At 39.9% G+C, this 22,685-nt stretch overlaps 1 protein-coding gene across 2 annotated transcripts; it reads left to right on the top strand.

Annotated features, from left to right (window-relative positions):
* Window positions 1–1,034: 1,034 nt before the first annotated feature.
* kdr (kinase insert domain receptor (a type III receptor tyrosine kinase)) lies at window positions 1,035–20,508 on the top strand. 2 transcript variants are annotated; one of them, XM_080878682.1, is made up of 30 exons: window positions 1,035–1,340; window positions 2,216–2,309; window positions 5,438–5,640; window positions 5,791–5,912; window positions 6,101–6,266; window positions 6,512–6,651; window positions 7,510–7,693; window positions 9,038–9,155; window positions 9,264–9,427; window positions 9,511–9,685; window positions 10,697–10,817; window positions 10,945–11,056; window positions 11,214–11,558; window positions 11,663–11,809; window positions 11,896–12,027; window positions 13,611–13,717; window positions 14,120–14,255; window positions 15,735–15,839; window positions 15,931–16,044; window positions 16,236–16,324; window positions 16,558–16,720; window positions 16,802–16,893; window positions 17,003–17,125; window positions 17,674–17,785; window positions 17,873–17,972; window positions 18,061–18,166; window positions 18,538–18,680; window positions 18,782–18,866; window positions 19,535–19,620; window positions 19,728–20,508. In XM_080878682.1, the coding sequence occupies exons 1-30, from the start codon at window positions 1,274–1,276 to the stop codon at window positions 19,942–19,944; spliced, it is 4,068 nt and encodes a 1,355-aa protein (XP_080734808.1). In that variant the 5' UTR covers window positions 1,035–1,273; the 3' UTR covers window positions 19,945–20,508. The 2 variants fall into 2 exon arrangements, with proteins under 2 accessions (XP_080734808.1, XP_080734807.1); XM_080878681.1 differs by having other exon boundaries at window positions 6,098–6,266.
* Window positions 20,509–22,685: the final 2,177 nt, after the last annotated feature.

Here is a 22,685-nt window from a genome sequence, read left to right as displayed (position 1 = left end):
AGATGAAAAGAATCAACTTTCCGGTTATGCACCAAAACTACATGCAGTAAGTTTCTGTCACGTGTTTGGCTGATTGAAGATTTACCTTAAGGAACAATTTAAAAGTTTTCCTTAACAAAGTGGCTGTTAAGCACAAGTAGCCGGTTTGTTTTGTTGATTGAGAATCACGCAAAGCAACTCCAGCAGGATACACGTGAGGAGCACTGTGATTGTATGGAAGTGCGTAGGGTCTGTTCGCTGGGAGATGTACGCCTCTTTACGGCGCTGGAATAAAGTATGATCAACATGAACTTTCATGTGGCGTTGTAACTGTGTGTTCTAGAAGAAGCGTAAAAAAATAAAGTTATTCTCATTCAACCATAGTAACCTGCTTTTTAAAAGTTGGTTGTAGCAATAGTGAATCTACAAGGAAACAAGGATTTAGTTATTATTAGGCCTCATGACTCTGGTTCTGTGACCTACGGCCTACTGTTTTTTTCGTTCTCATCGGTTTCTATTTTGACAGCACTTGGCATTTATTTAAAACTCTTGCGAAAAGGATCCGAAAGCACATTTCCTTCAGCAGATGGCAATCAAGGCAAAAATGGATCTTGGTGTTGGTTTCATATTGGTGAGACCTGAATGCTAATGTTGCTTTAGGTCACATGGAGGAGAGAATAAGCAACTCTTGGGCTTCTTTCTACTTTTATGCAGGAGGGAAAACAGGTCCTTAACCCTAACTTATAAACACACGTTTTCTTAATGCTTTTGGTAATGGGATTTTCCTTTTAATAAATGTATAATTTTTATGATTATCACTCTAGGAGTCAAAGTTATGGTGTAAACAGTTTTACGACTCCTCAGTAGGGGGTTATGCATCCTGGCTGTCACTAGTTCTTAAGTCTCCCAAGTTTCTCTCAAAGTTCAGTAAGTCCTCCCATCAACTGGGCAATAAGCCCAGAAGTTTATTGCAGGCTGCATTCGCCTTGGTAATTTTACAGAGAGTCAGAGAGAGAGACTCCTCCCCTGCAGGCACACTGCTCAGCCGAGGCGCGTCTCTCCATCCTCAACCGCAAAAGCTCCATGGGGACACGCACAGTCACACTTTAGCCACTGCTGATCACCATCCACTGCAGGCTGTTTTTATGACTTTCAAACTTTCTCTGGGGTGGAATATGAAACAGCTTTTTTTTTTTTTTAATGGATTGGTAATGAGGCAGTAGGATTATCATTATTTCTACGGTAACGTTATTAATTGGACTTTGATGAGGACTTTGTCCTTGTCTTTTGTCGGATGATGGCACAGACACTGTCCGTCATTCCACTACTGGGCATTATTCTGGAAATCACTTGTTTTGCTGGTAAGATAATAATATTATCCCCATTTAATCGTCTATCTTAATAACGGATTAAGCTGAGAAACATGAAATATATTAGATTATGATCTCTGTCTGATCTTTTCTTTTTAAAAAAAAAATCTGTCAACTCAAAGTCACCCTCCAGCTCTATAAAAGCTTTTGCCGCTTTTCTAAGACATTTCAAACACTTTGTCCTCAATTGTTCTATAGTTTTTGTCTTTGCTGATATCACTTTAGAACTGCAGTCCAGTTTGAGGAAACATTTAAGGAAAAGCGTTTGAACTGTGGCCTGATTACTTGTTCTTATGTTGTAAAATGTAAATGACAAAAGTACCCAGTTTCTGCTAATGTGCTACGTTGTTCAACAGTTTAAACTTTTTTTTTCTTCTGAGATCATTAAGGTCCACTTCATCAGCTCAGCTCAACACTTAGTTTTTTTTTTTTTTCCATACAATGTATTATGTCCTTTAGGGCCTCACAGGGAGGTGGTGGGCAGGCTGTATCCTCAGAAACAGGAACCCCACCTAAGGCACACTGTGCTAGACTATTGAGCCTGACCCGGCCCATCTTCTCCTGCTTCCTGTTTTCACACAGCTCCGCCATTTGCTGCAGCAATGGAAAAAGGGCCCTATGTAGCCAGAGACTCAGATACAAAGCACATCTTATAATGGAGACTGTTTTTTTCCTGTGCTCTACTTTCAGTTTTTACCTTGTGCCGTTTGATTTAATCTTAATCTTATGTGCATTTATTTAAAACAGCAGGGCCATGATCTCTGAAACCTTCATTTAATCATTGTTTGTAGAGACTTATGTCATCACCCTGATTGTGTTAAAAGTAAGTCATTGCTGTGACCGATTTGTACTGTTAATCTCTCCAGCAGCGGAACTGCGGTTTATATCTGATCCACCGACACTAAATATCTATGGCATCCATAGGATGAACAAATCTGACAACCTTGAACTAACATGCAGGTATGTAAGGCTATGCATACACCTTACAGACGCTAGTGTTGGGGAAACTGGTTTTACAAACTTTTTACTTCACACCAAAAGATTTGCCAAACAGCAAAACTACCCTAGAACTTATTCATGCCCCCATCACATGCAACAAACGTGTGCGTGTCATTGTCTCTGTTCAAAAGGTGCCTGCACAGTATGTGTTCTCAAGAACTCCTTATATAAACAACATGAACATCTGACTGGCGTAATTGTTTTTTACAGGAAGACCAAGTCAATAAATGAATAACATTTAAGTAAAAACATGGCCATTTGATAACATTTTGTAAAAGTTAGATGTTTTTGGTGTTGGTAGTTTTTGGCAGCTGTTCACTGGCAGGCTTGAAAACGAAGACCTGGTTTTAGGCTTATTATTACAATTAAGGTAAAGTAAGGATTAGACATATACAGATGTGTCCAGGAGTTTACATTCATCCTGGAGATGAAGGTCATGCTACATTTTGGCTATTAATGATTACACAGCATTCGTTTTTAATGATTAAAACAAAACAAGGATAAGGTGCACAATTTTTCCACTTTATTTAGTCTGTTCTTTAATCCACAGTCAAAAGTAAGAACATGGATGCTAAAATATATACATTGAGTTAAATCCTTTAATAAGAGGTGCTGAAGGTTCTACAATGTCTTTTAACTTTACATGTCCAAGGCCTATTAACTTGTAATCATGATTGACTACAACTGGTAGTTTCGCTAGGCTCGCATAAAAGAGATTTATTTGACAACACTCATTGGACTGACCAATACTCAGACCAGTGGGAAAGCCCAAGGAACTTAGGATTTAAGATGGAGAAGTGTAGATTTACACAAGTTTGGAAGGTATCTTGGAGTCATTTTTAAAAATCTGCAGTTTCCAAGATCATCAGTTCCTACAACTGTACATAAACACAAGTTATTAGGATGTGTCACCACTTTGAGAGGAAATTGGTTAGGATTTTCAAGAACAACCCAGGGAAACCACTAAGGCTCAAACCTGCCATAAAATGGGAACTGCTGGAACAACAGTGTCATTGTCTCCAATGAAGTGAGCTGTACATCAGCCTGGTGGTCGGGTGCTGATCAAGAAAGAAGCCCCTGCTCTTAAATCAATACCTTCAAGCTTGACTGAAATTTGCAGCTGCCCACATGAACAAGCAAGAAGCCTTTTGGAGAAAACTTTTATGGTCAGACAAGAGAAAGATTGAGTAATTTGGCCACAATGACAAGAAGTATTGTTGGAACAGTAAATATGAGACTTTCAAATCTAAGGGCGCTGTACCATCTGTCAAGCAAGTTGGTGGTAGCATCATGCTCTGAGGGTGTTTTGCTGCCAGTGGTACTCTTACATTGTACAAAGTGGATGGAATATTGATGAAACACTATCTCTAAATTGTTCAGCATCACTAATAGTGGACAATGATTCTTGGAACGGGTAAAGTAGGCTAACATTAATCTTCTAGAATGGCCCTCCCTATTAAAGATTTATGAACTATTCTTAAAAGCCAGATCTGTGCAAGGAAACCAACCAGGTTAAATAAAATTTACCAATTCTGCCAGGAAGAGTGGTCAAATATTAACCCAGAATTATGCCAGAAGCTTGTTGATGGATACCAAAAACATTTGGTCCAGGTGCAACTTGCTAAGGGACATTTCCCCAAATATTAGTGGAAATGTATGAATATATATGAGCCTCTATGTATAACTTAGACCCTGTGTGGATTATAAAAATCCCAAGTAAATTCAAACTTTTGTACCCAATCTTGTTTTTAAAGTCATTAAAGGTATACAGTTTCAAGAGTTCATTAAAACCCCCCAAATACCATGGCATTCTTGCCTATTTTGAGTGTATATAAACCTTTGACCATAGCCTATGCTATATAGTGTGATCTTCCCAGAACTATAACTACACTTTTCGCCAATAGAAACCTCAGCAACTGTCTATATATAGGAAAATGTGGACTAAACACAGTATTGATCGCACAAGGACAGTACCGTCACTAAACAAAGTGTAATAGGTTATTACCGTATAGTTGACTAATTTTGCTAATGCAGTAACTAGCGTTCTTCCAGTGTAAACATTCAGCTTTTTCTATTGTCATAGCTCTGAAAGTAAGTGTATAGTTTCAGAGTTGTTTATGACATCATCTCTCCTTCCTGTGTTTCAGTAAAAGTAAGTATGACTCAAAGTTTATTAGCTTCATGCCTATATGAACAGCTCCGTTTCACTCTTAATTGTAGAGCAAACTTTCTCCGCAATCCTCAATATAGCCCTTTAAGTTCCACTTTACTTTTAATCATAGACTGTGGATATAAAACGGACGCAGTTGTAGATTCTCAAATATGAACGTAATGTGAATGCGCCTTAAACTTGCATTCTCTCTGATGGTCAGCAGGGGGCAGCTACATTAGTTGCAAAAACAACCATGCAACTATATTTAGGAAAATTACAGTCTGCTCACTTGATCTCTCCCCTTAGTAAAAAATCATGAAGAAAATAAAATGGAACTTTTTATAGGCAGATATTACAACACTGGAACAATAATAGTAATTAGTAAATACTATAATTTAATATACTGTACTTTCTTTTGCTTAAAATTTAATGTAGTAATAATAATGGATTGGATTTATATAGCGCTTTTCAAGGCACCCAAAGCGCTTTACAATACCACTATTCATTCACTCTCACATTCATACACTGGTGGAGGCAAGCTACAGCTGTAGCCACAGCTGCCCTGGGGCAGACTGACAGAAGCATCGGCCCCTCTGGCCAACACCAGTAGGCAAGTAGGGTAAAGTGTCTTGCCCAGGGACACAACGACCAGGACAGAGAGGCCGGGGATCGAACCGGCGACCTTCCGGTTACAGATGCGATTCCCAATCCCCTGAACCACAGTTGCCCGCAAGAGTTATACCTACCTAGTAGTGTTAGTAGTTGACTACTTGAGTCAAAATGTAAATAAAAAATTTGCTAAATGGCAAACTACCTCAAAATGCAGATAAACTACTAGATTAGAGAAATGTTGTTTACTGCTCCCCATCACTGGCTAAATTCACCGACTCGGTCATGTAGCATGTGCAGTATAATTCTCTTGTTTCTTCTCCTGCAGAGGTCGGCAGAATTTGAGGTGGACCACACCTGCTATAAGCACTCGTTACTCTATCAGTGACTGCAGCGGATCAGGACTGTTCTGCAAAAGGCTCACAATCATCAATTCAACTGTCAATGAAACTGGACAGTATCAGTGTTTCTACATAGGCCTGAAAGCTGAAGATGGTAAAACCTCAGCAGCAGTTTATGTGTTTGTTCAAGGTATAACTCTTTTTAAGTTTATTCTTGTTTTTTTGTTCTTGTTGTTGTATTTTTTTTTCAAGCATCCATTTATATGAAGGAAAATATGGGATTTATCAACTTCACACACTGAAATACATCTACTATTGTGATTTGTTTGTTAATTTTTAGATTATAAGGTGCCATTTGTGCCATCTGAAAAGGAATATGAGGTGGTGTTTATCCGTGAAGGGGAGCGAGTGGTAATACCATGCCGGGGCTCGGTGGAGAATCTCAATGTCACACTAAACATCGTAAGAAGCTGTTTCTGGTCTTTGCTTCTTGTCAGTAAAGCAGTTTTATGAAGATGTAGGTTGGTAAACAGTTGTGTTTACCAGATGTGGTGTTTTATTTACACGCTGTGCTCATGTGTAAAGCAATTGGTGTGAAATTCTTTAAACATTTCTGTTTGGAATCATGAAATTTGTGTGTTTGTCAGAAGTATCCAGTAAAGGAGTTTCATCCGGATGGGAAGGATTCTGTGTGGGATGCCAGGACGGGCTTCACTGTTCCCACTCATCTGATCAGCTACGCTGGTGTTGTGTCCTGCCAAACTCATATTGGAAACGAGACATTTAAGTCCCCGCTCTACATTGTGGCTGTTGTTGGTAAGATGGAAAAAGATACAAAGAGAAGTTATCAGTTGTCAATGCTATGGCTGTAAAAACACCTATATGTGACTTTTTCGAGCTGAATAACACCGAAACTTACCAGGAATTCTAATTTTGACTTTGTAAGGTGAAAGACTCTCTGCACTAACACTCTGTTGCTCAGAGTGTTGGTGCAGAGAGAGTCTGTAGTCTCAGGAGAACAATAGTGTGTCGATTTACTATCTTCCCTCCTTTTTCCGCAGGATACAAGATTTATGACCTCACCCTGACCCCCAACAATGTAAGGCTGTCTGTGGGGGAGCAGCTCATACTGAGATGCACTGCATTCACAGAGCTGAACGTGGGCATCGAATTCAACTGGACGCACTCTGGTGGGGCTCTGGTCAGTACCCCACACTCTTCTGTTCTCATTATCGTTGTAAACCTGTAATGAACTTATGTAACAGTCTTAAAGAAAAGTTATATTGCTCATGTCAAGAAAGTACTAGCTGTGGATTATTTACAAATACAAACTACAGAAAAATAATTATGAGCACCGGTGAAGCTCCTCAGTTTATCCATTGTCTGAAAAAAGAGACACGTCAGACAACTTTCATAGTTTTGGATCCCCCTGAGAAACAAAAAACTTGAACTTATTTTGGGCCTAAGATGCAAGTATCAAAATTGTTAGAGGATATCTGCTCTCAGAGGCATCGTAAAGATCTAAAGAGTACAAAAATGGTCTGAAATTGATTATTTATAGCAGTCTTAAGCCTGAACTTTTGTCTCACAAGAATTGTTTTTGTATATACACTGATCTCATTATTTGGAGCTTATTTGGAACATAAAATTTGAGCATTCTCCATTGTAACAGTATAAACATGACAGAAAATAAGGAAAAGCGTAACAGTCCACCTTTAGGTTGGCCTCTTTGACTTACTGATGAGAAGAGACTGAGATACCAGAAGTGCTGTATCTCTCTTCCTGCTGTCTTTGCACAAATTCATTACTTCCTGCTTTCAGGAATCCATCAGCCTTCATCTTGTACCACCAAAGTGCAAAGGTGACCAGATGTGTTTTTGATGTTCTGACTGCTTACATTACTGGGAACAATAAGCTGTCTGGACTGAGGCAACACTTGATCTTTAATTTCTGTAAAACTAGAAAAAAAACCCCTCCCACATTCTGTTATCACAGCCATTATGAGTGTCACGTGAGTTTAAAAACTGTGTGTTTATACATTATGTCTTCCCTCTGTCAGACTTCGGTCAATGGTTCAAGGCCGCCCCACACAATTCCCCACAAGAAGAAGCTGTGGAACTCTCTGGAGCTGTCAAACACGCTGATCGTGGAGAATGTGACGGTAGCTCACGGAGGAGAATTCATCTGCTCTGCTTCGAGTGGGCAGATGGAGAAAAGCGCTTCAGCATTTCTTACAGTTTATGGTGGGTGCTCTGAAAACAAAACACCTGTTATGTTGGCTGAAAACTTTCAAAAAGTTCCAAGTCAAGCAATAATTCAGCATTCACAAAAAATATGTATGTAGTTGTTAAGCTCGAAGACAGCTGAAGATTGTACTGTGTTAAATATTCAGAGTAGGTTTTAACTGAAACAAATTATTTAGTTTATGTTATTTGATTACTGGCGTTTTATGCATTAGAAAAAAATATCCTACAGTATGCTGTATGCTGACATAACACTTAAGCAATATCAAAGATGCTTCTATATTGTTGCTGCAGAGCCTTCTGGTTGAGCCAAGTTCAGCCTTTACTAGTTTGTGATGTTTCCAGTTAGGATGCTTTCTGTTCCTACTTGGTAAAACTTAACATTAAGTTATTCATGGGAATTTAACATCATTGGTTTCCTGAGGAACTACAGATGTTACTGAGATGGTGTTGACTGTAGTACTTTGGATTGGGAACCTAAATTGTTAGCTAAGGCAGATGCCACATCTTTAATCTTTGTCTCTGTTAGAGTGGCTTTGCCTGATTTACAGTTCAAAGTATTCCTTATAGACAAGTTGTTTTAGCTCCTCCATCTTTTGACTGCCCTTTGCAAACACAATGTTTGAGCAGCAGGTGGGTTGGGCTTTGTGCTTGGAGAGATGTGTCTGAGATGTCTCTCCTCACTGACATCAAACAGATCCTAATAATTAAAACCCTAATTCAGCCCTCTTTGAAACCCCAGAATTTCTGCTAATATTTTTTTTTAACATTAATAATATTTTTCATCTTTATAAACTTGTTTGTGTTATTTTCTCAGATTTTAAAAAAAATACTTTTCCTTTCATTTTCTCATCTTTTTTGCACAAATTTAATCTCTCACAACATGCTGTTTATTATTTGTGCATTTATCTTGATGACAGTGATACAGGACAATTAATTTTAAGTATCACACCGATGCAGTTGAATTGTAATATTATTATTAGTAATAATAATACTTGTTCTTGTTCTTATTCCTATTATTGCAATCAGTTATGCTTTTAAGCCATCTAATAAATTTTAATACCACTTTCAAGGATTTGGAAATTGTCTAAATTGAAAATCTCTAACTTCCCTTTCCTAAAATTACATTTGTTCAGCATCAGGAGAAAATTACACGTGAAGTTTGAGATAGATTTTCCTAGAAACAATTGCAAAATCATAGAATCAAATGAATCATTTTGTATGGTTTTGTATGGTCTCAGATAGTTTTGGGGTTTTTGCTTCATTTGAAGCCAAAATAATAATTGTAAGAAAGTCATTAAAAAATTGATCTTTTCTCTGTTTTTGTGATTTTTGTATTTCCAGAAAAACCTTTTATTGATATGGAAGAGCCCTGGACAAAGGTGTGGGAGGTAAATGTGGGAGAACCATCTACATACATCCCCGTGAAGTACTCAGCTTACCCTGAACCCATCATTAAATGGTGTGTTCACAGCAATATTTGCTTTATGCATAGCAGTTTCCATGCATTAAAGCTACAGTTTCAGAACTGGATGGATTTTGTAACTTTACTCTTACTTTGTGTTCCCAGGTTTAAAAATGACCTCCCATTGAATGACTACCGAATAAAACAGAAGAGTGATGCCCTCGTCATACGTGAAGTTAAAGAAACAGACGCTGGCATTTACACAGTTATCCTGACCAATAAAATTACAAAAGAGGAACAGAGGCGCTCTTTCCAGCTGCTGGTCAATGGTGTGTTTTTTTTCCTCTTCTTTTCCTTTTACATTCATTTTCGGCTGCCTGTTGTGGATATGACTCTACTTCTTCCTTTGCAGTTCCTCCTTGTATCATAGAGAAGGAGATGGCAGTGGACATTGATGTGTACCTGTACGGCAGCAGCACGACTCTGAGCTGCACCGCTCGTGGATTTCCCGTACCTACACACATCCAGTGGGAGTGGATGTCCAAAGAGGACTGCCCAGAGGCTTTCATGCAAGTCAACTCTTCAGTGTGAGTGTAAAAGAGAAACAAAGAGGCTATTTTCACACATAAATGTTAAAGTTGGGACTTTTTCACATGTGGCACAGTTAGACAGGTTCAGGGCAGAAAGATACATTCGGTTCGGGACTTTTTTTTGTGTATGCATGGAGTAGTCACATGACTTTGAGTCACTCATTGTCAACAGGTTGTTGATATAGAAGAGGAATAGCTGCTTTCGTGATGTTGACCAAAACAAGAGGGGAGACAATGAGAGCACACTGTGACCTGATGCAAATCAGCGGATGTGATTCATTCTCTTCACAATGTCCATTTTTAGAACCATGTCAGTTATTCAGACTTAGAATGTGCTCACTAATTTTGGACGACTTGTACTGACCTAGTGTTTGTGCTCACTCGATCAGCTGTTTAAGATAACAGCCCTGCCGATGCAATATTCAGCCGGTTACACAACAACCTCACGAAAGACTCCTGTTGTGATTTCACAGTGTTGATAGAAAGGAGGATGGTGTGTGTGTGTGTGTGTGAGGGACCAGACAACACCAGCAGCAGATTCCTTATCATCTTTCTACACATCTGAGCACTTCCTCTGTCCTGCACTACGTTTCCTGTTGTTCCTGTCATGTTCTTTTTCAAAAAAGAGGTTCTTCCTGCTAAAGCTAAACCTCTTCTTATTACTTACTTACTTTCTTTCCCTGTTTACTAAATTTTATGGTGTTTCTCGCTGTATTTGGGTGTATTAGCAGTTAAAAATGAGAATAACAATTAAACTAGTAGGATTGGTAAATAGAAAAAAAGTGGAAAAACAAGTACTTAGCCGTCATTCTGAAAGACCTGCCAGCTTCTTTTCATCTTCTTTTTGTGTACCATTTGTCAGTGCTAATTCGGTGTATCAGAGTGAAAGAGGAAACTGCTGTGCAGCTATTTACACAGCTGGTGTTTTTGCATTTAATAAAAATTTAAAAAAAGATCAGAGCTGGATATTTGTGTTTTATGATTCTTCTGTTCACTTTTGTCCATCAGGTCAAGACTTGTTAGGTCTGAATCACAGCTGAAGGAGTGCACAAATTGGAGAGATGTCAGCAACAGAACTGGTCACAACCACGTACAACCAATTAGAACTGACACTGATCAAGCTCAAAAGGTAACAAAAAGTCTGTGATTACACCATATTTTCCCTTTTGCTCCAAGAATTTTACGATATCTGAACGATACGGTATTTGGAGTTTAGCTAAATAATAGTAACTAACAGATGAAATGTATTTCTCTAGAAAATCACGAGCTCTTTAAAGATTCAGAAAGCTGAGGCTCACGCCCTCTACAGATGCACGGCTGCGAACAAAGTAGGCAAGGATTCACGTGTCATCTTTTTCCATGTAACACGTAAGTTCCATCCTTTTTTTCTCCTCTTAAAAAGCATCTTGTTGTAATCGTTTTGTGTCTGATGGTGTGACTTCTGTCATCATATAAACAGCCTTTTCAGTATTCTTCTTTTTCTTATATCCTTACTCATTCTTTACCCATGTGTTTCCATCCCTAGGTGGCCTCGAGGTGACTATGTCTCCCTCTAACAGGCCTTTGGAGGAGGATCACGTCATTCTGCGGTGTAAGGCAGACTCGCTGATCTACGGCAACCTCACCTGGTTTCGTGTGACCAACGTTTCCAAGTCAGAGCAGGGAACATTGGCGCAGCCTTGTCGCTCACTGACTCTGCAGCCTACTCCACTGTCGCATGCTGTCCTGACCCCCCAGCCTGGCACCAATGTGACTCTGGAGCTGTCACTTCGCAATGCGTCCCATCAGGACGAGGGCCTGTACGCCTGTCAGGTGGTAAACATCATCACTGGGGAGAAAACCTGCCTGCTACACAGTGTTTCTCTCAGAGGTGAGATGTACTCACAGCATTTTCTTTTTGTAAGGAATAGGTCAGGGTTTGTTAAGTGAATCATACATTTGTTTCAAAATAATCTTTATAATTTTGATGTTTAGACCTCGAGGCTCCAAGGATCCTTAATAACTTCACTGACCAAAAGGTTAGAGTAAGTTCGACAGTCACTCTCCGCTGTATGGCTGCTGGGACGCCAAACCCGATTGTTGCCTGGACCAAAAACAACCACACTGTTGTGGAGAGCTCAGGTGAGACATTCGCAGCGTTTCACTGAAAACTGATTTACTTCATGAGTTACAAGAGCTGCAAAACAACACATCTGGTTGCCTTTCAGGTGTTACTCTGAATCAGCAGAACCGTAGTCTGACAATTCAGCGTGTGACGAAGGAGGACAGTGGTCTGTACACCTGCACTGTATGTAACAGCCTTGGGTGTGACACAGCACAGGCCTCTTTGAGTACTGAAGGTCAGTCACTAAGTAAGATGATGCCTTTTATTGTAACTCATGTCTGCTTCTTGCAGATGCTTTTTAATGTGTTTTTTTTTCTCTCATTGGGGTTGTGTTTTGTCTTGTTTTTTGTCCACCTGCAGATGTTTTTTTTAAAAATCTTTGTGGTTATTTCTTGCAGTTTCTCTGCATGTTGCATGTCATTGTCATTGACTCAGGGTCTCCCTGACCTTCTGGGCCCTTGGGCCTGTCCCGGGTGTCTTGTGTTGTTTGTAATACATTCTCAGCTTAAAATCAGGAATATCTTATTGTCTGTGTGAAAGGTTTTGGCCTAAACCCTTTGGCAATTCCACCAATACTAAAAAGACTGTATGGTTATATCTGGCTTCAAGGTTTCACAAATTCACATCGCACATAGTTTTACTTTTTATATGTCAAAGATCTAAATAAAAATAGCCTTGCTTCCTCATGACAGGAAGCTACCCCAGTTAACGCACATCCTCCTGGGAGTATCTAAATCTAAAACAATTAAGAGACGGCAGGACAAAGGGAAAGGCCAGCCCTGCCTGAGCTCCAGCCTCTGCTCTCTTGTCCACAGTCTTTTTGTACCAAACACAGGGACACAGCGAAAAACAAACAAATGAACTGACTAGACGCAGAGCCTACGTGACCGTCTCCCCGCCAGCAGAATGTGCACCCAGTTACAGTAGCTCACAATTCTGCTCAGGCGCCAGCTCTGTTAAAAGAGGGGGTAGAGGGACAGACCTTCTCACAACAAAAGCCCTGTGTATGAGGGTGGGGGGAGGCAAGCAATTGCACGTCACTTTAATAACATTTTTTGATTTTTACATATTACAAAAAAGTAATACTCACACATTTGACCAGCTTTTAACTAAAAAAAGGAATACCTAACCAGTAAAAATGGAGAGCTTCTATTACAAATATACCGTAGCGTAATGATGTAAATGGCCAACAAATAATATAGCCAGAGAGTAAGTGAAACTAGCACAGGTGTCTGTGGGGGTGTGCTGTTAACGAAAAATTTGTGATCAGAAATCTGACTGTCCATCATGTCTGTCATATTCACAAAGGGATGAGAAAGATCCCTGCAAACAACCCTTCAGTGTAACCTTCCCATTTTCTGACCCCATCTGCCCCCCAAATAATTCAAGCTCAATAGCAGTGGAACGAAAGGGCCCATTACAGCACGCAGCGACACACTACAATGGCTCTGATAGACCTTTTCCAAGTTGTCTTTGGCAGTAGTTATTCATTCTGACTCCTGACCATTTGTTATGACTAGATAAAATATCAGTTTGCTTACAGTCCAGATTCCAACAGTCTCCTTTCTCCAACCTAAACACAGACATAGACATGTGAACAGGCCAAAAACAATGATAAACCTGTCTGAACTTTAGGAAATGCTGCCAAGGCACCTCACTGAAATTATAACCAACATTCCACTGCGACTGTTTTTTCCTCAAACACGGGCCTCAAATTTGTCATGCATGTAGTAAAATCTGTTCTGTGATACCATTACACATTTTATGTCATGTACCTTTAAATTCTTATTTTAAAAGTATTCTTTGTGTATATCTAAGGTGCAGAAGAGAAGACTAATGTGGAGCTGATTGTTCCTATTGGGTCAGTGGTCATCGCTATGTTTTTCTGGTTACTGATCGTCTTCGTCATCCGCGGGAGAAAGAGAGTAAGAACTTCCTCATCCTCTTTTTCCTGTACTTTTCCTTCCCCTTTCCCCTCCAGTTACGCACACGGATGATGTCCATTAAAAAAAATTACAAACAAAACTGACGAGTACAATGACATGCACTGTAAGGCATTTACGGCTGATTGGAAGTGACTGCTCTGGCCCTCAGTAGCTGCTCTCTTTTGTATCCAGGAACAACAGGGAGTCTCTCTGCTCCCCTAAGTCACGTAGGCCCACCACACTGAGTAGGCCCCTTTTATTGAATGGCCACGGGAGTCACTGGCAAACTGTTGTACACTTTGATTGTGGTGAAAGGGAATAACTGAGAGAAATGGCAGCTCATTAATTTACATGTTACATCTCTGTTTGTCTTTAAAATTTGCCACTGCATCACTGTTTCAGCCAAATGGAGTGGATCTGAAGACCGGCTACCTCTCCATGATCCTTGACTCAGAGGATATGCCAATGGATGAGCAGTGTGAGAGGCTCACCTACGATGCTAGCAAATGGGAATTCCCCCGGGACAGGCTGAAACTTGGTGAGACATGATTAGCATTCAAACAATCTTTGAGAAGACTTGTTAAAACAAACATCTGCGCTGCTACCAACCAGTGCCTACCTTATGAAAGAGTTTATAAAACATTACATGAAGTTACAGCCCACATTTGATTTAAACTTTCAGTGTTTTGATCACTGGCCAGCCAGAGGCAAAAATAGGCAATCATGAGATTCTAAATATTGTTTTTAAGCCCATAGACCAACAAGCCAGTCAATCAAGACTTGCACCATATACATCAAATACAACAGAAAGTTCAAGATCAGTGCTGTGATTTGAAACACTTGTTTTTGATACTTCCTGTCACAATGGCTGATAAGATGCTTGAGATGGTCAAAGCAGACACTTTGACATCCCCCCCCCCCCACAAACAAACAAAAAACAAAACAAAACCTGATGAATTTTTGTCTGTTGCCATTTTGGCGTTTTGAAACTGTGCCAATATTTGGATAGGAGAATGATATTAAATGGCTAATGCTAGCACTACCTACTTCTGAGTTCTGAGCTGCTATTTGAACTGGGCTGATAAGTCTAGCTCAGGGGTGCCCAATCCCGGTCCTCGAGAGCTACCGTCCTGCAGCTTTTAGATGCATCCTTGTTCCCACACACCCGAATCAAATGAACGGCTTGTTATCAGGCCTTTGCCAAACATGATGGCATGCTGAAGAGGTAATCAAACCATTTGATTCAGCTGTGTTGGAGTGGGGATGCATCTAAAAGCTGCAGGATAGTAGCTCTCGAGGACTGGGATTGGGCAGCCCTGGTCTAGCTGATTAAAGTGAAGTGGTAATAAGTTCCAAAGAAAAACTGCATCACATCTGAAGGTTCTGGTAGCCATCGTGTTAAGTTTGAAACGAGGAGCAGTCAATAGAGCTGCTGAGTGTAGGGCAGCACAGGGAAAGGGTATAAGGATGAAGGAGGTATGATAGATATGGGGTACCATGTAACTGAAAGCTTTAAAGTGAGAAGCAGAATCTTTATTGGATATGTTAGCAAATGGGGAGCTAATGAAGGTGTGATATTGTCAGTAGACTCTTGCTGTAGAATTCTGTATCATTTGGAGTATCTCAGAGACCTTTACACTTACCTACAAGTGTAGAAAGATCAGGGAACAGCTCAGCTAACATAAATGGCCCTATAGCATAGTGGGTTACACATTTGCCTAACATGTGAAAAGTCCCTTTAGTGTTTTGTCACGAAGGCCATCTGAGCTATCTGCTGTGGTGACCCTTTGTGAATAAGGGAGCAGCTGAAAGAGGCTTCTCCTTCATGTTCAGCATGCTAACAACCATCATACCTGCCAGAAGCTTTTTTTTACCACCTTAGTTTGGCATTTTAAAATTTCTAGCACTGTCCTCACTAGTTGCAATATTTCTATTAAAAACTAGTTGTTTTAAAATCATAAGTACTAAAAGTATTTTTTTTAGGGATTTTGGTCATGACAAACATTTTACTTTAAAGGTGACCCACTGGGACGAGGGGCATTTGGCCAGGTGGTAGAAGCAGCTGCATTCGGCATTGAGAAAGCGACCACATGCACCACAGTTGCAGTCAAGATGCTTAAGGGTTTGTATTTTGTCCTCCTTTTATTACACACAGCGAGCAAACACAATAAAAACCTTCAAACACGCAGAACTAATGTTATCTCTATGTGCAGAGGGAGCCACAGCAAGTGAGTACCGCGCCTTGATGTCAGAGCTGAAAATTCTCATCCACATTGGACATTATCTTAATGTGGTCAACCTGCTGGGAGCCTGCACGAAACCTGGGGGTCAGTCAAACCAAGTGCATTATTTACTTTAGCTGACTAAGCATGTCCTGTATATGCAACTTTTCTTCACATGAATTTGAATCTTATAATCTTTATAAATCAACATCAGTGTGCCATCTGTTGTCCTTTAATGTGTTAATGTTCATTCTTCCTCTGATAATTAAACTTCTTTCTCTTCCTTCTGCTTGCAGGACCGCTGATGGTTATTGTTGAATACTGTAAACATGGAAATCTATCCAGCTACCTTAAGAGCAAGCGCGGAGAATACAGCCCCTACAAGGTAAATTATGTGTAACCCACATGCACCCAGTAAACCACAGTCAGTCCACTGATGTGGTTTACAATCCAGATGGTTGCACACAATCAAATAGACTGACCGATCATTAAGTAGTAGTGCAGTTCTGTACTGTCCACAGATTGTATCTAACATGAACCATATTGCAGGCAATACAAACAATTCCTGCATGAAATGTTGGGATTTTTTCATTAGTTTAACTGTTATGTGGTGAACAGAGGAAGCGAGTAAATAGCCAGAGGTGGGTGTCTGCAGAGGAGGATGTGACTGAAGGGGATCTGGGTCTGGGGAAGATTGCCCAGCTGGACATCTGCACAGGAACAGCGGTCTGTTCTACCACTTCAGACAGGGCTTCAGGCAGCAACATGGACATTCAGAAAGGTTCTGAAGACAACTTAGAATAACATTACTGTGGTGCCACTCAGGCTTCGTATTTATTCCTGTGAAATCCCGTTATTACAGAGAGTTCAGATGATGACCATCTAACCATGGAAGACCTGATAAGCTACAGTTTCCAGGTGGCCAAAGGAATGGAGTTTCTGTCTTCTCGCAAGGTGAAATCACAAGTGTCTGAATTTTTTGGTGCACAAATCTGCATTGAAATTGGAGATATTACTTAATTCTTCCATGCTTTGAATATAAATGTCTCTGTTTGGTCGATAGTGCATTCACAGAGATCTGGCGGCCAGAAACATCCTTCTTTCAGAAAACAATGTGGTGAAGATTTGTGACTTTGGTCTCGCTAGAGATGTCTACAAAGACCCGGACTATGTCCGCAAAGGAGACGTGAGTCCTCTTAACCGATACTCCACCAGTGTGTCCCTTCATTAGAAGCACTAATCTAATAGCGCTTGGGCTGCCCTCATGCTGTAAATCAGTTCTGACCCATTGAAGCTGAGACTCAAGTTATCCTATCACACCATTCACCAACACATTACCTGAAGTTCATTTTAGTCAATGTTAGTGCCAAATAGGATCCTGTCTTGCCTTCTTCAAAAAGTTCATCCTGTTGCTTTCTCCTCCCTAGTTAAATGATCCTTGTGCACCCAGGTGTTCATATGATTGAAAAGACAGTGAAAGTCACCAAAGCTATCTGCCATTCTTCCATAGTCAGCTTCTGATGCTCTTGTGCCCATTGTAGGTAGACCTGGGTCAGCATGGGCGTTCTGACCTGTCTGATATCTTTGTATCATGTTCACCTGCTATCCACTATATCCATGCACATTACCAGATACCACTGTATTAGGATAGTAAACGTTATTCACTTTATTACATACTCATTTACACAAATAAAGCATAAGAAGGAATAATTTGCTGTTTTATTGTTACCACAGGCACGTCTCCCTCTAAAGTGGATGGCTCCTGAGACCATATTTGACCGCGTATACACCACGCAAAGTGATGTTTGGTCCTTTGGCGTCCTTCTCTGGGAGATCTTTTCCTTGGGTAAGGGTTAAGTTTAGAAGTAATCACATAACACTGCTTAATGACCACTTTATATCTGCAATGAAACTTCTGTAATGTCTTCTTCAGGGGCTTCTCCTTATCCGGGTGTTTGCATTGATGAATCATTCTGCAGGAGGCTTAAGGAAGGTACCAGGATGAGACCACCCGAATATGCCACCACTGAGATGTAAGTAGACAGTGACGGTTGAACGATTTACAGAAATGTAACTTGAATCATTTGCTCTTATTGCGATCCTCATTGTCCATATTCTCAGATACCAGACCATGTTGGACTGCTGGCTGAATCGTCCCACAGACAGGCCAACATTTACCGAACTGGTTGAACACCTGGGAAACCTGCTACAGGCTAGTGCCCAGCAGGTCAGTTCCGGCCTAAACAAAAAGGCAGCAGTGTTCATAAGTAATAGGATATTTAAAATTCCTTTGTGCTTCAGCAACACTTAAATATTGTCAGCTACAAAGAAGCTTCCTTAGTTTCATCTCTTTCTCTGTGCTATTGTTACATCTGTGCAGCATACCCTGAATGCCTTTTATGGGAGCTTTGGCAAGTTTTTTAGGTGAAACAAAATCAAAAAGCAAATGACAGCAAATATGAAAATATCACATATATTTGAAATGGATTTATAATGTGGCTTATGTATTAGATTTTTAAAGGTTATATCTCTAATTGTTTATGTATAATTATTTAATTCAGTGTGTATTTGAGCCAGTAACGTACTCTGTATCTCCAGGATGGGAAGGACTATATACCTTTGACAGTAGGTGAAGCAGAAGAATGCCAAGCAGCCCCTGACCCCAGGAGACCATATAGCAGGCCTCAAAGTGGCGAAATTCTTGAAGCCCGGCTTAACTATGACAACCCATCATCCCTTGGGTCAGCGTCATGCTCTTACCTCCTTCTGTCCACTGCTTCTCTCATTTTGTTAATGCTAGAGCACTCAGTTGTGGTTTTATTGACACATCCTCTTTGTACAGGTTGTCCCAACAGAATGAGAGGTGCAGTCGTCCCCTCAGTGTGAAGACATTTGAAGATGTCCCTGTGGCGCACAGCAGTGTCATGGTTAGTGTAAAACTACACATTTAACAACCACCTCATTCATAAAACAAGAGCACAGTTAATCTACTTAGTACAAAAAGTCTTCAAAAAGTCTACAAAGAGCAATCAGCACCTTTAGAAGGAACAAGATTTTATGTGTCCTGAGTTGTAGCTCTCCTTTGAAATGTTGAATTGTTGAAACGCTCAGAAGCATTTCCAGTTTTACTGGACTTTACACTTTTGTGTTGTCTTGTGTTTAAAGGTTTTCTTAGAGTTTAGTTAAAACAACAGGATCACTGATATGGGAAATAAAGATTATTTGTTAGCCAGAGAGGACACTTAATGGATGTGACATTTTAGCAAAATCCCTGACTGACATTTTGGAGAATACAAGAATGCAAAAAATCTTTTGAACTAGGACAATAACTTTCAGACGAACAAAAAAAAAAAAATCTAATTTGTATTAAGCAAAACTTTTTGTGCAATAGAGAAAAAAACCCTCAAATATCTATTAATGAATTTTCTTAATTGCTTAATATTTTTTACAAATACAGCTAATTGATAATTAAATAATCATTCAATTCCCATTTCATAAAACAACAAAGTGGGCACTAACAAATGTGATTGAAAGTTAATACCTTCCCGCCATGCAGCAACCACTTAAGTTCATTTAAGTGCTGTCTTCTTGGCAGGAGGGTCACACAGACAGTGGCATGGACTTCTCACCAGAGGAGATGAAGGGTCTGAATCAACATCTACCAACCACACCCAACTTAAGGTGGGGACTAAGCCTTTGCATGCTTTCTTTGAGTGGTTTATTTCATATTGTTTTTTTACCCTGTGAATCTGTTTTAAATGTGTCCTTGTCTTGCTTTGACTCTTTAGCCAACTGTTGCGGTGCAAGAGTAAAGAGTCTCTGGGTTCGGAGTCATCCAATCAGACGAGTGGATATCAGTCAGGGTACCACTCTGACGACGCAGACACCCCAATATATGCCAACGAGGAAATCATCATGAAGCACAAAATGCTGAAGAAGCCTCCTCTTCCCAAGACGCCGGACAAATTCAACATGGAGATCCGCTACAGCACGCCACCAGTCTGACCCCATTTTTTCCCCGCAGTTGTTTCACTGTACAGTATTCATTTACTCTCTGCGGGTATTTCACACAAGGAACGATACAAGTAATAGAACTTCACGTGTTCACTGTGGAGCTGAGATATTTTCACAAGCAATAATGTAATTATTCAGCAGAGAAAAATGAAGGTTGTATGATAAGTTTGTAAGTGCAGCTCTCTTTGGACAGCCGGAGAAATGCTATCGTGTTTACTCAGCGAATAAAAAACCCCAAAATGTCTAAGGTGCCCAAATGTGAAGGAATGCCTACTTCCTGAGGCACAATCCACCCACTTCCTTTACTACAGGAAATGGCATCTGGAATTTTTAGATAATTGAACCAGCAAATATTTTCTTTCACTCTTTTATCCTTTTTTATTGGTGGCACATTGAATGGCTGATAAGGAGGCAGTTCTCTGATATCGATATTTTTAGAGTATTATTTGTACAGTTTCTTTATTCATATTACTTGCATTATTTTATTGAAAAAACATTAGTAAAATGGCATTAAATGTAAGTAGTTTCATAAAATAAAAATAATCATAGATGAAAGCTCTTCTCGTGTGTTGTTATTTGTTTCCTTTAAATCACTTATCACTTATTGTTCATCCCACTATGATAATTCGTGAGTGTGTTTGTCTGTTTCTTTGTGTCATACATGTCATTTCCTTTCTGCGTCAAAGCAAACAATGTTTTCCCAGCCTTGGTCATTTATTGTTCATGTGTGTGGGTGTGCTATCGGAACAATGCCCTTCTGCCTTGGTTATTTTCTTTGGTGTATTCAGGTCTCGGTGCCCATAATAACAACCAAGGTCACTGTGGCCACAAACACATTTAAAGTGCATATTATTAAAGCAGGTTTGCAGGCTAATGGCAACGGTTGTATTCCACACTTTACTCCGAATGTTATCATCTTCCTGGGTTGTTATATGTATTTTTAAATAGCTAATGTTTTTAAGCCTTGTTGCTGCAGTTACTGAGGTGGGGTTTAAAAGCTGAGTGGGTGATGAATGAATGGGATGCATGACAACAAAACATATTTTGTCTACAATCAAGGACAACAAGCCCAGCTAATTATAGCATAGACTGGAGGAAACGATACTGTCTCCATGGAGTTGTTTCCAAACTTTAAAGCGGTTATATTGTAGTTAAATTTAGAATGTCCTCCCAAGTGCTGCCAGAGGAGGCCAGAGGATAGTCCAATGCAGATTTACTGAAAACGACAAATTAGAATTTTTAAACCTAATTTGTGTAATGCATATTCTAACTGAGATCTGATCAAAGGCACCAATAAAGCAAACCTTATTCATATTAAAGAAAAGTATTGACTGTATAGGAATTAAGCACAAGTTGCATTAACCTCATTCTATTAACTATAAGTGAGCAACAGCGCCCTCTGTTGTGGAAATGATATAGCTACACCCCCCCTCTCAAAAAAAATACAGTAGATTAGATACACCACCAATTAATTATATGAAAAAGAACGTTGCTGGAACATTTAAAAGACTGAACAAAATTTATATCTGCAACAAATAAATGACAGCTGTCCACTGCAGGAATTTGGAGCAGTTTCCTCAGGAATGGATAAGCAGGCCAAAGACAGAGCTCTGCACGGGCAGGAAATACCTTGGCATCCACAAACAGACTGCTTGTGAACATCATCTCGTGTTACACCCCCAACAAACCAGACTGCCAGCTCACCAAATGTACCCAGACATAAAAGAAAACACATGCAGACAGACATCCTTCCCCAGCATTAATGCTTGAATTATGCTGTAATAAAGTTACAGGAAGAGTGCAGATGTGAAATGGCTAAAGATGGTATTCTGAAACATAGACAGAGTCTGTAAGGTGTAGCCAATGTGGAAGTGCTGTAAACCTGCATTCTTTTATGGCCAACAGAAAGATGTGGGAAGAATGATCTCTGACTTCTATAAACATTCTTCTAGGGAGTTTATCATTGTAAACACTAGTTTCAAGAGTTCTTTGCAATATGATATTCATTTGATCAAAACAAAAAAAGAAAAACTTAATAAATTTTTTTAAAGTAGCTTGTCTGATGGCCCTCCACTCCTCAGTGGTTCTTTGCGCTTCTCTCATCTGTCCTCTTTTTGCTTTCTCTCTCTCAGTATGTTTGTGTGAGTGTGTTTGAGTGTGTGTATCTAACCACACCCTTTTCTTGCAGGGGCAGAATAGCTTTTGGTTTCCTGCCGTTTTTTCTACACACCTGAGGCTAATAAGCTCTCCTGTTTGTCATCAGGTGATTGTCTCACCACTATTTTGATTGAGGAACGCCTTCTGTTGTTGACTGAGTTTTAAGCTATGTTAGTAAAACTGGCTCCTCATGTGGTAAGTATGATCTGGTTTTGCACCTTGCCTGCAACTTACCAGTTTTCTCCTCTGCATAGAACACCTGGTTTTGCCCTTGTGAGAGAGAAAATTCTGGTAAAGTATCTGTGGAGGAGATTTCTGACTTGGACCTGAAGCCAAGTGGAGCCTGGACCTTTACTGTTGGAATCACCTCTCAATGTTGTAAATTAAGTTGCTGAAACTGATCTCTCAGAGTCCTGTGTTTGGGTCCAGTCTGCACATTGGTTATGACAGAGTGTGCTTACCATTGGACTGACAAGTTTCTAGGCATGTATGCAGTGTTGCACATCGTGGACACACAGGCATCTTGTTTTAGTGACACAAAACAATAATTTTTTTAATGATTATTTTAGGTGTGT

This window comes from Rhamphochromis sp. 'chilingali', assembly GCF_963969265.1.
Source record: "Rhamphochromis sp. 'chilingali' genome assembly, chromosome: 3".
Lineage (NCBI taxonomy): Eukaryota > Metazoa > Chordata > Actinopteri > Cichliformes > Cichlidae > Rhamphochromis > Rhamphochromis sp. 'chilingali'.
The sequence above is the reverse complement of the archived record's forward strand: the minus strand, read 5'-3'. Positions and strand labels throughout refer to the sequence as shown.

Bases quoted from the DNA above. Each gene is read 5' to 3' on its own strand.
- kdr (XM_080878681.1), top strand. From the start codon at position 1,274: ATGATGGCACAGACACTGTCCGTCATTCCACTACTGGGCATTATTCTG. The intron at 16,721-16,801 runs GTTCTGAAGACA...CCGTTATTACAG, and splicing joins CAACATGGACATTCAGAAAG to AGAGTTCAGATGATGACCAT. The intron at 17,786-17,872 runs GTAAGGGTTAAG...TGTCTTCTTCAG, and splicing joins CTGGGAGATCTTTTCCTTGG to GGGCTTCTCCTTATCCGGGT.